Source organism: Phaenicophaeus curvirostris, chromosome 8 (assembly GCF_032191515.1).
Source record: "Phaenicophaeus curvirostris isolate KB17595 chromosome 8, BPBGC_Pcur_1.0, whole genome shotgun sequence".
NCBI classification, from domain to species: domain Eukaryota; kingdom Metazoa; phylum Chordata; class Aves; order Cuculiformes; family Cuculidae; genus Phaenicophaeus; species Phaenicophaeus curvirostris.
In genome coordinates, this window is record NC_091399.1 from 3,341,647 (window position 1) to 3,353,184 (window position 11,538).

Consider the following 11,538-nt stretch of genomic DNA (forward strand, 5'->3'; position numbering starts at 1 on the left):
AGTGACAAAAAGGTTCATCAATTCACACCTCAGCTAAAAGAGGCTGAAACAGAAGCTCAGGGAATAGCTGACTGGCAAGCACACCCTGCAAGTACAGCCTACAGCCGTGTGAACACTGCGCAGCACATCTCAACCCCGGCTCACACAGAACAACATGAGCACTTGCTGGACACAGCGTGTGGCAAAACAGAAGGCATCAGAAAAAGCAAAAGAAGGGAAAAGATATAGAACACGAAACAAATCCCTCATCAGCCATGTTGTACATGAAGCAACTTCTGTTACTACTACTGAGCAGCCTGAGCAACAGACATTGGAGTGTTGCTCACTGTGCAACACCAAAGCTTGCCTTTCTTTTCTTACAATCACAAAAGGTTATAAATCATAACTAAAGGGGAACTGATGCCATCTCTGGTCCTATAACAGTAGCAGAAGCCTTCCAAACTCACTCTGACTCCAAGTCAGCTCTCAGATCACCTTGTGCACTGTACGCTGCTAACAGATCCCACTGAGTATTTTCAGAAAGATCATTATCAAATGGTAAAAATTAATAAAGGCAATATATGACCAAATGTTAAAATTTAATATACAGTAATAACATACTTACATTATTTTTATTTAAAAATATGCGTTTTTTATCTTATTATTTGCTTACTTTATATAAATTATATACATTATTTATACTAGAATATATATGTGTGTATGCTGAATTTCAGGACATTTTCAATCCTATTATGGTCAATGCTGAACTAAACCCTTCACAACCAAACTATTTATCAATATTTTCTATTACAGAACTTGCCAGCAGCACCTCTGACAAGAGATGAGTTACACACATACTTTAAACTGAATTTACTAATTCACTGATGTAAAGACTGAAGCCTGAAAAGACCACAATCCATGAAGCTATATTTTGTGTTCAGAATTAACAGCATGCTTTCATATAATTATTTTTTAAGTAAACTTTAATTTAAATAAAAATTAATTTACTTTTACATTTAAATTAATTTAAATGTAGATACCTAATAATTTGATAAAGCTCCCTTCTAAATTCTCACTGCAGGACATTCCCTAAACCTCAGTTTGCACAAGATGCAATATTGAAAGAAGAAAAAAACACCACAACCACAGCATTCTGTAAAAACTTTTATAACGAATAAGTTGTTCCAGCTTGTTATTTTTCTTCAAGTCTTAATTGCGAAATTTCTTCTTCTTCCGATTCCTCTTCCCTGCTGCAAAAGCTGCTTTTTCACTCATGATCTCCTGATACTTCTTTTTATTATATCTGAACAAAATAGATAATTTACTTTTAAGCATTATAAACCAAAGTTCAGTAGAAGATAACATGGAAAGTACTCTACAGACATAATTTGCCAAACTGAGTTCTCTCATATTTTCTCATAAGTTAGATCTCTTTGATTTTGCACACCTTTTGGTAAAGGGAAATCAACATTTGGATTAAAAATAAGTGTACATAAATTAGTATTGGAAGTAAATTTGATTGAGAAATCATTGATTTTGATATAACCAGGGGATTCCTCATTGCATATGCAACCACATTTTGGACAGTTGGCTAAAACACTGCTACTGCTCACAGCAAGAAGATTCACAAATTCCGACAATACTAAGGACAGGTTCTAGACATTTTTATATTGCCTTTTCAGCAAACTCAAGATAATCAAACCTTCTCTACTCAAGACTGAAAGCTGAGACAAGATTTGCACTAAATAATGAACAGGACCTACTTACTGAACATGAGTTGCTAGCTCCTCTATTAGAGATTCTTATGTACCTATACCACAACAGACCATTGCACACTGAGCAGTACTGAGGCTTTTAATTTCAAGACTGAAACCTGACAAACACCTGCACTAACGCTACAGTATTTGCTTAAAGCACTTAATTAGTCACAATAAATTAACCGATCAAATTTCAAATACCTTGATTTTCAAAAATGGCTTCTAATAAATAAATTATAAACCAGGTCAAGTCAGAAAAATAGTTAAGAAACAGCTACACTAACTTGCCTTCCCAACTTAAGTAATTAATTTACAAGCCTGAAATTAACCTTATAATCCCCAGTCACGTACTATTTCCAAGAAAACACGTCAGTGTGTGACAACAGTGTAGATTAACATCACATCATAACCAATATCAAAATGGATCAACTAAGGGATCTGCTCCAGGAATTGTAGGTTAGGCAAACATTAATTAATCCAGTCATATTCTCAAGTAAAACTTCCAGCGAAACTTTGATTCCTATGACAGATGGCAGCCTGACACGCTTATAAAATGAAATCACATTGACTTCCATAGAATTACAGTCAGCACTTTTCTATCAATTATGCCAAGAAAAATTAATCAGCCTTTAAACAACAATAAAAAGTTCATACATAGACATAAATCCCTCATTCAGAACCCATGGCTTTTGGTGTAAGCCTGGGTAGACACTTTTTTAGAATAGGGCTGATTGTTCTCTCTTCATCACTGACATTATTTTAAGAGTGCCTGCCAGTAGTGATGACCTGAGTTGGATAAAATCCTTTTATAAAGATAAAAAATATGCTGTCTCTGTCTAATTTTCCCATCCCTTAGATCTTTTCAATGGCAGTGCTGCTCGAGTGCTATAACAGACTAAAGTTTTCTTTGAAGTATAAAAAAACCTCATATAAGCTGAATAAAAACAACAAATAAAGCTAGACAGTTAAAAATACTCATCTCTTAAGATATTAGAATTACAAAACTGTTTTTAAATACCTTCTGAACTCAGAATCCGCAAGCAGCTCTTCAACAATTGTTCTTTTCCTTTGTTTCTTAGGGATTCGACTATGGTAAAAGTCTATAGGAGAATCAACCACAGTTCCAACCTAGAAAACCAGAATGAAAACATTCTCACTATAGAGCAATAAATTGATTGTTTTGCTTTTTTTTTTTGTTTAAATTCTCTGCAACAACCTACTAAGATCAGAATGGTATCTTAAGAAAGTGCAGGACATAAAAAAGGACTAAGCGATGTTTTGTATGTAGAGCCACTTTTTGTCTCATGGCCTGGGTTTTAAGACTGTAGAGTTTTCAACACTGGGCTACTGCATCAACATTTGTATTCACAAAGAAAACCAAGTCTTCACTTTTAAACATTTTCCTAAGGACAGGAAGGACTCCCTTATGACCATCTCAACTCTTCACTATCCTGTCACTGTGGTGGTTTTGCTAGATGGTTCCACAGCAATTAATTCAGCTCTAATACAGGGGCTGGCATGCGTCGCAGCTTGCATGTCAGCCAGTCCTGATGATTCAGGTTAGCAGTGGAGATACAGAAAGCACACGTTTCATATACTGAAAACAGACCTGCACAGACCTTATTATGTGCAACATGTACAAATTTTTCTGTGCCCTGAAACTTCAAGACATACAAGGCCTACCCCTGAGAGTGAAGTAAAATTTTAAGAAATGAAAACAACTTCCTCAGGCACGCTAGCTGTTTAAAAAGGCACAACTAGATGGAAACTTGTTTCTAAGGTTTCTGCAGTAGGTATCTTCTTTACGCAAACCACTGCAAAGCTGAAAGTTACAGCAGCAGAAATTTTGGCTGATGACAAAGCTAGCTGTCTCCACTCAAACTGTATTACCTAGTAAGAAAACAAACATTAATTATTTCCTATACATTTGTTAGAAAAGGCTAATACAAAGTGAAGATCTAGTCCACTGAGGGTTCAGAATACAATGTTTGTTCAGTACTATGAGATAAACTGAAAGAAACACAGCATATACACATACGTAGTAGAGAGGTAAGCAGTTGTAAACTGCAGCCAAATAATCAAAATACTTTAATAATTAAGATATGAAATTAAATCAACATAGAGGCTACCTACAAGACAGGCAGAGAATAAGAACAGCTATTGAAAACTTCAGCAGTACAATGTCACCTTCTGCTGCTTCCTTACCTGGAAGTACTTGGGCAGACCATCTCTATCATTCTTCTTATAAAAATGTTTAGGATCCAAGGAAGCTCTCATCTTCAAAACTTTAAGATCATTTTTCAGTTCACTTGTCATTTCTGGGGCTTTCATACCAAACCAGCCATCACCTGTTGTTTTCTCTCGCTCTGCCTAGGACGCAATACCAAAAAATAATAAATTTGCATTCAGTGCCTAGGACAGGGTAGGGCAGGAAACTCTTCCCTCTAAAAGATGGATAAAGCATTCAGAACACAACTCTGTATATTTAAATAAAAGTATTATATGATCCTTCAAATACAAAAGTCACCAGCACTGTATTAATGACAGATTTGTACCATTTGAGCACATTATCTTTCACTTTATGGTCCTGGTGACTAAAAGGATGGCTTCTCAATGAATGGCTCAGGGAAGACATCAAATTGCAGCTCATCACTTCCAAGGCCTGTGTACGCACACAGTCCCGGCACGAGGCTTTCAACCAAAGCTTCTTCTGTTATTTGAGGCATTATCAGCTCTCTTCACTTACCCTGCGCTGTTTCTTCAGCTGGTGAAGTGATTCCCTGAAGGGTGGAACACATTCCTTTTTTTCAAAATCTGGAGTTATTATGCTGTTCTGCAAGAGCTGTAAGAATTCAACATTAGACAGTCATCTCACTGATAGAAATGTTACTGCTTCGCCATATTTACGGAACCTGCTAAAGGTATCATGAAGAATCTAAGCATGCACTACAATACAATACTTGAGCTTCTCTGATCCACAACAAATGCAGCAGGGATTTTCAAAACAGAGACCTGGCCAACAACAGAGAGCAGCTGGCTAGTTCTGGAAGAAGCGAGAGAGTAAATGCTCTAGAATGAAGAGGGTTATCATGGGTGAGAAAAAAGTCTCACTGAAAACAACACATTCCCTTTATCTCGAAAGTTGCATTCAAAATTAAACTGGTAATTCCTCATTAGGGAGAATATAGACCTTTATTTAGAATCATAGAATAACCAGGTTGGAAGAGATCCACCGGATCATTGAGTCCAACCATTCCTATCAAACACTAAACCATGTCCCTTAGCACCTCGTCCACCCGTGCCTTAAACACCTCCAGGGAAGGTGAATCAACCACCTCCCTGGGCAGCCCGTTCCAGTGCCCAATGACCCTTTCTGTGAAAAATTTTTTCCTAATGTCCAGCCTAAATCTCCCCTGGTGGAGCTTGAGGCCATTCCCTCTTGTCCTGTCCCCCATCACTTGGGAGAAGAGGCCAGCACCCTCCTCTCTACAACCTCCTTTCAGGTAGTTATAGAGAGCAATGAGGTCTCCCTTCAGCCTCTTCTTCTCCAGGCTAAACAACCCCAGCTCTCTCAGCCGTTCCTCATAAGACTTCCTTGCTCTTCTCTGGACTCGCTCCAGAGCCTCAACATCCTTCTTGTGGTGAGGGGCCCAGAACTGAACACAGGATTCAAGGAGCGGTCTCACCAGTGCAGAATACAGAGAATACCTCCCTGGACCTGCTGGTCATGCCATTTCTGATACAAGCCAAGATGCCATTGGCCTTCTTGGCCACCTGGGCACACTGCTGGCTCATGTTCAGTCAGCTGTCAACCAACACCCCCAGGTCCTTCTCCTCCAGGCAGCTTTCCAGCCAGACTTCTCCCAGTCTGTAGCACTGCACAGGGTTGTTGTGCCCCAAGTGCAGGACCCGGCATTTGGCCTTGTTAAACCTCATGCCATTGGACTCAGCCCAGTGGTCCAGCCTGTTCAGATCCCTTTGCAGAGCCTCCCTACCCTCCAGCAGATTGACACTTCCACCCAGCTTAGTGCCTTGCTGCAGTATTTAGGGATACGGTTCAGTGGTGGACTTGGCAGTGTCAGATTAAACGTTGGAGTCAATGATCATAAAGGTCTTTTCAAACCTAAATGATCCCATGGCTATAAATAGCAGACCTTCAGCTCGCGTACCATTAGGCAAGACTGCAGGCATAATCAGCTTTGTCTTATTTTACAAGATAATGCTGGTATTTGCACTGCTTTTCAGTTTCTGAAGCATCACATATATTTACATATCCCTAAAATCAAATGTAAATCCACACTTGGGCCAAAAAGCATGGAAGTTCTCAGCAAACAGTAAAGCAGGATACGTCTTTAAAAATAAGCAAACCAACCTTATTAAATTAACACCTTTGTGTTACTGTAGTCACAGGTAACTGCATACTCGTAAACACATTACCTGGTCCTTCTTTCTCTCCTTCAGTTGTTTAATTACATTTGGTCTAGGCTTCTGTTTTTTTGCATCAAAACTAATATATAAACCTCCAAGCTTCTTGATATTCAAACCAGGGTCTATGCTGCTGGAAAGATGTAAACTAAAAGAGAAAGAGTTAATGATTAGAATATTTTAACAAGCACGCAGCTAAACTGTCCTCTGAGAAAAATCAACAAAAAAAATATTTTTCTTATTCTTCCCACTTAGTTCTGCAATGATTTTAAGTTTCAGTATCTAGAAGAAATACATAATTTAAAGATGAGGATGAAAAAAACCCATGCCATTACATGGAGTGGGAGCTTATTAAAGAACAGTATCTGTGGAATCACTTCCACAAATCTTTCCTATTACCTCTAATGCTGTATTCTTACCTTAGGCATTACTATCTTCTATAAAACTGAATTCTTAGTTCACTTAACCTTCCCAAAAGAACCCATGAACAGCATCCTCCTTCTACACACTGAGAAGCTTGCTAGCTGAAGAGAAAAAAACCCACAAAAGAAAAAAAATATGGGTGGTAAAAATATTGTCAGCTCTCAGTGAAAAGTATAAAAAAGCCAGAATCCACTGCAGGAATGTTTAAGCCCTTGCCTGTAGAGCAGTACTAGGAATAATGCTGTTACACATCTGAAAGCTGGTATATTTCACATTTTTTCATTACTTCATTCAAGCAGGCAGAGGAATGTATTCCCTAACAATGTACTATAGCTGACTCAAAAGGTTTCTGATTACAAGGATGCTTAGAAACTATAAAGTATCATGGAAAAATACAGTAGTACCTAATGAGGTACAATGGGTATTTATTGGAGCTTGAATGCTTATTAATAAGAGACCTTTGCAACTTTCTATTCATTTATGACTAATCTTCCTTAACGCCTTGACAGTGAATGCTTGGCTAATTTTTTGTAAGACTCCTGGCCTACCTGAAGGTTTTAGTAGATTAAGACTTATTTATTCAACCCAGACAGAGCATTATGCTTTAAACTCACAAAGTAAGGGATTTGAGCAGGAGCTGGACTACAAGAGCCCAAGAGGTCCCACCCAAACTCAATTATTCTATTCTATGCTGGGCTGATTTTACTTGATGTCTCACCATCCCACAGCACAAGAAAAACTGAAAATACAAAAGTACATGTGACTGTTTAGGATTAAAAAGCATGATCTAATTAAGCAATGTGTAAGGAATTTACTGGTTTTTATTATTTATATACATTACTAAAAAATCAGCTTCAGAAAACTGTGACCTGAATATGCAATTAAGTCAGCCTGACATTTTGGTTTTTAAGCCGAAAAAATACAAGGCCTCCAGAGGCTCAAGTATTTCAGTGAGTTCTGTTCTGCTACACACAAAACTAAAAAAAAGCCAAACCCTGAATTTACAGACTATATTTTAAAATCCATGCAACCTCATCTTCCACATTAACACGACTTACTTGATGAGACCACTCCTCATTTATTCACTTTATCATTTAGAACTTAATGTACATATCATGTACATGTGCTTGAATGAAATGCAGATTCTTTATTCCCAGAAAGATACTTACACGTCAATCTTGGTTTTCAACAAATCATCATCTTCATCTTTCTCATCTTCATCTATCAAGTCCTCTTCAGCCTCTTCCAGATCTGAGGATTCTTCACCTTTTTCACTTACCTCATGCTTACTTCCAGCATCACTACCTTGGTCTATCTGATCTAGGTAATACTTTTGGCTGGAACTCATGCCAGGCTCAGTATCAATTACAAAAAGCCCTTCAGCATGCAGTGAACTGTTTTTTAAAGATTTTCTTCGGGGAGAAGTCCCTTCACCTGTCTCTTCCATACATAGATTGTCCTCATCTGTATCTATGTCTGCTACATCGCTATTTTCAGATTCATCACTTTCATCTTTGCTCAGAAACAATGCAAAAGAATTGTTTCCACTGCTTGATCTTTCACTGCTGTGCGATACAGATTCAGCATATTCTTCTGTTTGGTGTTCACCGCTGTCTACACCAATTTCAAGCACCTCGCATCCACCAGCGCTATCAGTTCCTTGTGCAGCAGCGGTGTCCTTTTGTGGGCTGCCTACTGCACCAGACTGGTTACCCTTTTTTAATTTACCAACAGGGGCAAAAGACTGCTGTGCATCTGCCTCAGTATCTGCAATTCTGCATTCTGGAATTTTTTTACTTTCATTTGGCATTATTTGTCCTTGGGACTCTGACAACCGTTTGGGATTCATACAGTCAGTCAAAGAAATAGTCACGCTCTTCGATTTTCCTTCCCTCACAAGTATTTTACTGTGCTGTATTTGGCTACATGCTTCTTCTGAATCATCTACCCCAGGAGACTGTGTATTTTGTAATGCTTTCTTTCCAGGCGATTCAGTGTCCCTTTGCTTCATTTTTGTAAGACTGCCGGGTATCACATCACTCATAACCTGTTCTTTAACATCTTCCCTTGGGGTTGTATTGGCAGATTTGGAAGGCGAATTGGGTTCTTCACCATCCTCAGCGACAGAGGAAATATCTTCTGTGTCAGAGTGAAGTTCTACAGCCGGTCTAGAATCAGAAATTATTACTGGCTCAGATTTAACGGTGTCCTCAGTTGAATTCTCATCTAATGAAACAATTTGTTTTCCCTTCTGCTTAGTACTTGCTGCTTGCAATTTCATTTGCATACTCCTAGTAATTCGTTTGGTAGTGACGGATGGTTCCATGTGAGAACTTGAGCAGCACGACTCTGTATCACAAATATCTTCAGTCTGGGCTTCACAAACTATATCTGGTTGCAATTTCTTTTTGCTTTGCCTGCTTCTCATAGTTCTGCTAACACTAGACATCTGGACACCAGAAACGGCAGAGGAACAAGACTCAGCTTCAGAGACATCATCTTCACCCATAATCCTGCTTAAGTTACTAAGAAAATCTGTCTTGTCTTGTCTTCTTCTGTCAGGAGAATCTGATTGATAAGGAACTCCAATCTGTCGTCTTCTTGTTACTCTAACAAACAAAGGCGTTTGAAGACCAGACACAGTAGAGCAGTCGGATTCTGTTTCTGACATATCCCCTGCAGCTTGTGGTTCAGCAGGTGATTGTGCTGAATGAACAGCTGTGTTCTCATTTCTAGCAATCTGCATCTCTAAGCTATCACTGACATCTGACTTTGTTTCTGCATGTTCCAACTCTTCAGTCTGAGATTCCTGAATTGCCTCTGGATTATGAACTGATTTAGCTCTCCTTCTAGTCATCCTGACTGGTACAGGAGTGCTGACTTCAGCGGACGCCACCTAGAAAGTGAGCGGAAAAAGCGCGCTATCGACAGACAAAACGACAGTAGGAGCAGGGCGCCGCGCGCCTCACTAACCCCTCTGCACAGACCTCTCGGACCTGACGGTACCTTTTCTGCCTCTGGGAAGAAGCGCTAAGGAGCCACCACTCGCTCACTCGTTCCCCTACCGACCTTTAGTGGAGGCGGGAGACGCGCGGTCACAAACGCAAACCGACGCCTTAAGGCGCCCGGGCGGGCCCTCACGGCAGCCCCGCGCGGAGGCCCCGTCCAGGAGCGCCCGAAGCCGGGCTGCGGGCGCGAAGCATGCGGCCGCCACGGGCACGGCCGGGGAGCCCCACCGCCCCGCCACCCCGGGGCCCTCACCTCCACCCCGGGGCCCTCACCTCCGCCCCGGCCCCCTGTGCCCCGCCACCCCGGAGCTCTCACCTCCGCCCCGGCGCCCTGCGCCCCACGCCGCGCCCCACGCCTGGTTGCCACCATCTTGCGCCCGTGCCAGCCCCGCCCCTTCCGGCGGAAGCTCGGGGCCCCGTGGGGCGGGGCCTCACACAGGGCAGAACCCAGAGGGAGGTGCTGGTGTCCTGGGTCCCTCGCCCCGAGGAGGATGTTGAGGCTCTGGAGCGTGTCCAAAGAGCAAGGAAGCTGGTAAAGGGGCTGGAGAACAGGCCTTATGAGGAGCGGCTGAGAGAGCTGGGGTTGTTTAGCCTGGAGAAGAGGAGGCTGATAGACCTTATTGCTCTCTATGACTATCTGAAAGGAGGGTGTGGAGAGCAAGGAGCTGGCCTCTTCTCCCAAGTGACAGGGAACAGGACAAGAGGGAATGGCCTCAAGCTGCACCAGGGGAGGTTCAGACTGGACATCGTGAAAAAAATTTTCCACCACAAGGGTCACTGGGCACTGGCTGCCCAGGGAGGTGGTTGTGTCGCCATCCCTGGAGGTATTTAGAAGATGGGTAGATGAGGCGCTTAGAGACATGGTTTAGTGGCAGATAGGAATGGTTGAACTCGATGATCCAAGAGGTCTTTTCCAACTTGGTGATTCTATGATTCTAATTCAAACACTGAAGCATCTGACAGAAGGCGATCCTATCTCCCACCCTCACATGTTCTCTCTAACCCTACAGTGTTATATGAGCAGGCACTTGAAGAAAGAAATGATTTGGCATAAGTTGCTAACCTAGTATATATCTGAATGTTATGTATAGATTTTGTGATCTTAGAACTAAAATGTAGGATTAGCTTGAATAATAACTAGCCTGTGCCTGGATATTTTTGCTTAAGTAAGGACTTCTAGCAAAGCTGCAGTTAGAAAGAATGGGAAAGAATGTGATTGGATCTAATTAAGCCAGATAACAGTGTCTACAACAATAAGAGAAAGAACTGGCTAGGACCAGATGCAACCTTGAAGAGGTGCCCAAGGAGTCTAAGAGCACGCACAAGAAGGAGAGTTGAAAAGTTCAACCTACCACCTTCATCCAGAGGCCCCTGGAGACCCCCAGAGAGCAGAGCACATGCACCAAAGGGAGGAAACTTATGTAAACAAATTCCAGGAACTGATTATATTAGATACACCTGTTCCAGGAAAAGTGATGAACACGTATGCTTTGACTACATGGAGCCTTTGTGAATTGCAGTAGGTACAGTTATCCCCTGTGCACCCACGTCACAACAAAATACCTTGCTTAATAATCAGATTGGCATTGACTATTGAGTCTGGCTCTTCATGGCATCACACTCTAGAAAAATAAGACCCGATGTCTTGAAGTTCCCATGCCTTAGAGAGTGCACTCCTAAAACAAGTGAACTGTGAGCACCTTACAGAAAGGAAATAAATAACTGCCCCATGAGCTCATTCTTTGCAGGGTTTTAGCAAGGTTCTTGTTCTGTAGCGTTTCCATTAATAAAAGTGGAGACTGGAGACAGGTGCCAGTCCAATGCCACACACAGAGGGACGGCATGGACCATGGGCAGCAGCAGCAGTGACAGCATGGAAAGCTGGTAGGGAAGCCTAAAGTGAGACCCATGTCACTTTGAAATCCTGATACACGCCAACCCATTGC

The 11,538-nt window shown here is 41.4% G+C and overlaps 1 protein-coding gene across 1 annotated transcript; it reads right to left on the minus strand.

Moving 5' to 3' along the window:
• Positions 1-1,130: 1,130 nt before the first annotated feature.
• DNTTIP2 (deoxynucleotidyltransferase terminal interacting protein 2) lies at positions 1,131-9,987 on the minus strand. Its single transcript, XM_069862130.1, has 7 exons — positions 9,909-9,987; positions 7,754-9,480; positions 6,174-6,309; positions 4,483-4,578; positions 3,942-4,106; positions 2,755-2,864; positions 1,131-1,282 (listed from the first exon to the last, which is right to left on the minus strand). The coding sequence occupies exons 1-7, from the start codon at positions 9,960-9,962 to the stop codon at positions 1,189-1,191; spliced, it is 2,382 nt and encodes a 793-aa protein (XP_069718231.1). The 5' UTR covers positions 9,963-9,987; the 3' UTR covers positions 1,131-1,188.
• Between the last annotated feature and the right edge of the window lie 1,551 nt (positions 9,988-11,538).